At 46.4% G+C, this 6,377-nt stretch overlaps 1 protein-coding gene across 1 annotated transcript; it reads right to left on the bottom strand.

Moving 5' to 3' along the window:
* Positions 1 to 922: 922 nt before the first annotated feature.
* On the bottom strand, positions 923 to 4,427 carry LOC134209009 (uncharacterized). Its single transcript, XM_062684982.1, has 2 exons — positions 2,953 to 4,427; positions 923 to 2,876 (listed from the first exon to the last, which is right to left on the bottom strand). The coding sequence occupies exons 1-2, from the start codon at positions 4,425 to 4,427 to the stop codon at positions 923 to 925; spliced, it is 3,429 nt and encodes a 1,142-aa protein (XP_062540966.1).
* Positions 4,428 to 6,377: the final 1,950 nt, after the last annotated feature.

Raw genomic sequence — 6,377 nt, 5'->3', positions numbered from 1 at the left:
CGTGAACAACTGCCTTAGCGTAGTCTACTGAAATTCCACTGTCTTTGGGTTCAACATCTAAAATCGCTATCTTCACTGCTGGTCTCAAAAACACGCCCTTGGTTGTCTGCACCTTAGCACTTCTCACATGTCCTCCTCTACCTTTAACTACGTCTAGGACGCGACCTTTCATCCACGAATTCTTTACCTTCTCATCCATGATAATTACAATGTCTCCCGGCTGTATTTCTTTAACGGTGTCAAACCACTTTGTTCAGCGACTCAGCATTGGAGGATACTCTCGGAGCCATCTCTGCCAAAAGATATCCACCAGTTGCTGTGTAAACTTGTAACTACTCCGCAAAGCAGATCCGCTGTCCACAGGTTCAGATGCTGGTTGTTTAATTCCGTTCGATCCGTACAGTAGAAAATGATTCGGAGTGAGCGCTTCATGTTCAGCTGAGTCCAGCGGAATATAAGTTAACGGACGTGTATTTACCACAGATTCTACCTCCAGGAGTACGGTTTGCAGAGTTTCGTCATTTGGATGTCGCGTTGATTCCGTTATAGCTTTCATCCCAGTTTTCACGGATCTAACCATTCGTTCCCACGGACCTCCCATATGCGGTGCCGCAGGCACATTGAATCTCCATGTAGTATGTGCATTCGTGAAGGTGGCTGTACAATCTTTATTGAAACCTCGTATTTCTTTAATCAGTTGACGGCTCGCACCAACAAAGTCCGTAGCATTGTCGGAAAATACTTCTACTGGCGCGCCTCTTCGTGCTACAAATCTACGGAATGCCATCACGCAAGATACCGTAGAAAGGCTATGCACGACTTCTAAATGTACTGCCTTAATAATGATGCACGTAAATAGGGCCACCCACCTCATAGCTACTCCTCTTCCTAAGTTAACTTCCAATGGTCCGAAGTAATCAACTTACAGGAAAGTATATGACCGGATGAATGACGTAAGCCGAACGCTTGGAAGCGGTGCCATCATCGGAGGACGAGGAACTGCTTTCTTCACCTTACACAGCTGACACTCACGCGTGACTCTGCGAATCACTGTTCGAAGGCCGGGTATATAGTACCGCTGGCGAATTTCATTGAATACCGTTTCTCCATTGGCGTGGAGATATTTTCGATGAAAGCTATTTACCAAAAGTGTAGTACCAGTGTGGTTCTTAGGAAGGATAACGGGATACTTTGCTTCATAAGCGAGGTTAGATGCTTTCTCTGTGCGGCTGCCTATCCGTATGACACCTTCGTCGTCTAAGAACGGCGTCAACGTGTATATTGGGCTGGACTTGGACACAATTTGCTTCTCGGCGCTACTGCTCAATAAAGCGACTTCATCTGGGAATGCTTCAGCCTGTATTTGGCGCCTTATCGCTGCCTCTGCCTTTGCAAATTCTTCTTTCTGCAGTACTCTGTAGTGTCCGCTCGTAGTTCGTTGATTCTGGAAGATTGCTACTGCCCGAAACACATACGCAGTTGTCCTTAGTAGTCGATTCCAGTTGGAGAAACGCGATAGGTCAAGCAAACTCTCGATTACAGTTGTCCGATGCAGAAACATAGATCGAAGCTCTTCTGATGTTGCACTAACTACCCTTTCGTTCGAAGGCCATTGCTTTACGGGATCGTATAAAAATGCCGGACCTTGAAACCATCTCTGATCAGGTTGAAACCCAGGCCCGCTTCCCCATTTAGTTGCATCATCGGCAGCGTTCAACTTTGTAGGGACGTATCTCCATTCGTCGATGCTCGTCAGGGAGAGAATCTCAGCGACGCGGAATTCCACAAACTGATGGTATCGTCGTCGCTCCGACCGCAGCCATGACAGGACTGTAGAAGAATCCGACCAGAAAAAGCGGCTGTCGATTTGTAATGTCAATGAGGAGCCGATGCTTTGCGCGAGTCGTGCGCCGAGCATGGCCGCCTGTAGCTCAAGTCGGGGAATTGACAATGGCTTCAATGGTGAAACTTTGGTTTTTGATGCTACTAATGCGCATCTTCGGCCAGCTCCTATATCCAATCGCAAATAGACTACCGCAGCATATGCCAGCTCGCTGGCATCAACAAATACATGGAGCTGAAGTGCTTCAGGTCGTGCTTCACTGAAGAAACATCTAGGAACCTTTACATCGCATAATTGGCCAAGTAACTCAATCCAGCGGTACCACATATCATGAAGATAATTAGCTATTGGCTCATCCCAATCAGTTTCGGACCTCCAGATCTCCTGCATAAGTATCTTACCATGTACTACGTAATGGGCTATCAAACCGAGGGGATCAAATAAGGTCATCACTGCTCGCAAGACTTGACGCTTCGTTGGCACGGTATCGCTCTTTACAAGTTGCTGTATACTCGGTAAAACCGCCGTATCAAAGGTAAAAACATCCTCCGTTGTCAACCACACCATGCCTAGAACGCGCTCAGTTTCTCCTTGTTTGTCCAAATTCATGGACTTGACAGCAGGTTTTGCTGATTCCCCAAGGAGCGATAGTACTCTCGAGGAGTTCGAGTGGAACTTTCCAATCTGAAAACCCGCAGCTGCATGAATCATTTTCACTGTACTAATTAGTTTAACTGCCTCTTCCTCAGTCTCCACACTATCAAGAAAGTCATCGACGTAGTGATTTTTGACTATGCCTTCAACTGCTCGTGGATACAATTCGGCGAACCGGAGTGCGTTCCGGTTTTTTATGTATTGCGCTATACATGGGGAACATGTCGCCCCAAAAGTTGCAACGTCCATGACGTACACTTGCGGTTCATCCATGTGATTGTCTCGCCAAAGAAACCGCTGAAAATGTTTGTCTTTTTCTTGTATCCGTATTTGATGAAACATTTCAGCTATGTCACCGCAGACTGCGATGTTGTACTGCCTGAATCTCAATAATACAGCCGACAGAGACACAAGGAGATCCGGTCCTTTCATCAGAAAATCGTTGAGTGCCACACTCAACGGCAGCCTCACCTTGAACTTTTGCGGCAGCGTCCCATATTAGGCGTGTTTTTCCTGGCTTTTTCGGATTTTCAACGACACCCAGAGGAAGGTACCACGTTTGATTCGGTTTGGTTGTTTCTAGTTCCTTTTTGGATGCTTTGTGAGCGTAATCTTTTTCCACATACCCATCGACTTGTTGTTTTACTCGTTGACGCAGACTAGGATCACGCTCTAGTTTTCGTTCCAATGATTTGAGTCGTTGCAGCGCCATGGGATAACTATTTGGAAGCGACGGGTTATCGACCTTCCAGAGTAGACCAGTTTCGAACCGACCATCCTTTAGCACCGTCGTTTGCTCTAATAAATTCAGTGCTCTTACATCCGCTTCAGCTTCTATTTTTGTCGTGACCGCACTCTCTTCTACTAGGAAGAACTGCTTCATCGCGTCGTGTAGAGCACGGTTACTAAACATATCTGTGTGGTGCAAGTTTACTCTCTCAACAGTACGCTCCGCCTCCGTCTGTCTTCCGAACACGCTCCAACCCAGCCGGGTTTTCACTGCTACAGGTCCATCACCGTTTCCCTCGCGCAACCTCTGTGAGGTTAGTAGACGAACATGCTCTATACCTATGATCATACGTGGGGTCACGTTCTCATAGCCTTCGATGGGCAGCCTCTTTAAGTGAGGATACTGTTTTGCCATGGTTTCATAGCAGAACGACTGCTCGGGAAGCTTCAGTTCCTGCACTGTACGCACGTTGCCAATCGTAAACTTCATCTTCATTCCCACTCCTGCGATCTTGATGCTGATAATTTGAGATTCCTTTTCTTCTCTCGTAATCTCCCCCGTCCAAGTCAACCAAAGAGGCTCTGTTGGTCCATCGACTCCCAGTAGATCCGTTACTCCTGTCTCAATCATTGTTGTGCTGGAACCTTCGTCTAAAAAGGCGAAAACGTTTACCTGATTCCCGTTTCCAGAAATAGTAACCGGAATGTAGCGGAAAAGTGAATACGACTGTTCAAAGTGGTGATTTTGGTGGGCTACATGACTGCTACCACCAGTATTTGTCGTTGTCTTGGAGGCTGACTGATGATGTGTCTTCTGCGTTTCGTGGAGTAGCGAGTGATGCTTGCTAGTACAATTGTTTTTACCACATTCCTTCTTGGATCGGCAAGGCCACTTGCGATGGGGTATGAGACAACTACGACAAAGGTTCTTCTGTCGAACTGCCTTCCACCGTTCTTCCTGGTTCAAAGATTTGAAACTCATGCACTGCAGGATTTGATGTCCGCTTGACTCGCAGTACGAACACAGCTTGGGCTGTTCACTTTGTTTCACTTCATGCTTCTTTTCAGCTTGGCATACTTCTTCAGAATGGATAAACAATTTTTCCTTACGTCTGCCTCTCTCTTCTCTTTGGTGTTTCAGTCCACTTGTTACGTCCACGTTTAACGTGAGGTCAGATGCAAGATCCACAAGATCCACCATGAACTCATTGAACGTTGTGAGATTCACTTCCTCGTAGGAGCGTTTGAAAGCTCCCACTGTAGCTTCAACGATGTAGGTAGTTTTTCGACGAGTTCTTGCAGGAGCATGGGGTTGGCAAGATGTGCATGCTGTTCCGATATGATAACATGATCAACTAGGTTTTGTACCGCTAGCCCGAATGCTATTATAGTTTGCAGGTTATCCGATTTCGGCGGCACTGCACTGCGCACTTTCTTCAGCAATGAGTTGATGAGATTTTCTGGCTTACCGTACAACTTGTGAAGTGTTTCGATTACGTGAGGTACTGAAGCTGGTAGTAACAGGCGACTTCTTACTGCCTCCAATGCTGAACCCTTCAAGCAGCGCTGCAGGCGTGCTAAGTTCTCCGCGTCACTGTACCCGCACGTATCCGTCGAGTTTTGGAAGGAGCTGTAGAAAATGGGCCAATCTTCCGGGTTACCCGAAAATGTTGGCAAATCCCGCGAGATAACCTGTCGAGCTGCAATCTGAGACGGCGTCGGACCTGTGTGTCGTTGTTGGTAACTGCTGGCTTGCGAAGTGCTTGGAGGTGCAGTGTGTGTTGAGAATGACTGCACTGGGAGTGGAGAGTCAACGCGTGCCGATGTTGGTATCGGTGTATGTCCTGCCGCTGCGCTACCCATGCTCGATATGGCATTCAACCGAGTACTGCTAGAATGAACGGGCACAGATTTTGCTACTATTGGTGATCTAAACCTGACTACGGGTTGAGCAATTGATCCTAGCTGTTGTGCTGTCCAAGTCGTAGATGCCTGTGGATGCGTGTACTGGGAATCGAGCTGCCTCACTGAGAACTGTCCTGTCGCCGAGTGAGTGGGTAACGTTTGTCCTACTGACGTTGGAAGTGCATTTCCAAGATCATGATAGAACTCAGATCTGAAGCAAGTGTTATTGAACTGAGGTAGTGCAGACGCCGTAGAATACATTCCTACGGGTTGCTCACAACCGAATAGCACATTTGGTTGGGTGATGTTTCTAGGCGGAATCCACTGACGAGATTGTTCGCTAGAGTGCATTGTAGTTGTAGTTAACCGAGCTGAGGGATGGATATCGTCGTCAGTTTGATGAAGCTCTGTACACACCGGTACTATTGGTGTTTGCATTGAATTTTCCCTGGCAGTTATGGAATTTCCCGATTGTTGTTGTGTTGCACCGCCACAGGCCACAGAGAAAGCTGCCTCTCCAGTTGTCCCTTGGATCGTATCCCACCGTGTGGAATACGGCAGTGATTGACTTGCTTTGTGCATCACGTGTGACGCCGGTTGCTGAACAGAATTGAAATTGTATAATATAGGACGGTCAAGTGAGGTAATTACTGCCTGTGGAGCTACAACTATTGATTCAGCCAGATTACTCGATGTGAACGCAACTGAAGTACCAAAATCGATCGCAGTACTCGACCGAGGTACTGCAACTGACGCGACTGGCACCGTTGGTGCAACTGACGAACAAATGACAATTTTACTTAAAGAAATATCCATATCGACAGGCGTAAGGATTGTTCCTCCTAAAAGCGAACTACACATCGGCTGCTCGTTCATTGCGGGTGGTACTGGTTCTTTTACGGTCTTCTGACTGCTCGGTGTTGATGAATTTTGGGGAGGAAGCTCCAACTGTGCGTTTGTCACATCGTGATGCACTGACTTGGCCAGAGTTTCTCCAGACTGCATTCCCGAATAAAAAAATACAGCAGAATAACAATACAATTTATTGTAACACTACTATTAATAACATTAAATTGGCAATAGATTATATTGTAAATGAAATCATAGAAATACATTAGAATGCATTGTTATGAACCATTTATTCAAATGTAAATGAAGTTTTCGCAATATAATGTACGGGTTGTTAAGCATCGTAACTATACAAAATCTGAGATTTTTCCATACATTTTTTTCGTCACACAATAGA

This window comes from Armigeres subalbatus, chromosome 2 (assembly GCF_024139115.2).
Source record: "Armigeres subalbatus isolate Guangzhou_Male chromosome 2, GZ_Asu_2, whole genome shotgun sequence".
Lineage (NCBI taxonomy): Eukaryota > Metazoa > Arthropoda > Insecta > Diptera > Culicidae > Armigeres > Armigeres subalbatus.
This window is presented reverse-complemented; position numbering and strand designations above follow the sequence as displayed.

Excerpts from the sequence above, each read along its gene's own strand:
- LOC134209009 (XM_062684982.1), bottom strand. The coding sequence starts at position 4,427 with ATGGTGGATCTTGTGGATCTTGCATCTGACCTCACGTTAAACGTGGAC. Across the intron at positions 2,877-2,952 it reads CAAGGTGAGGCTGCCGTTGA|GCAGTACAACATCGCAGTCT; the intron begins GTGTGGCACTCA and ends ATTGAGATTCAG.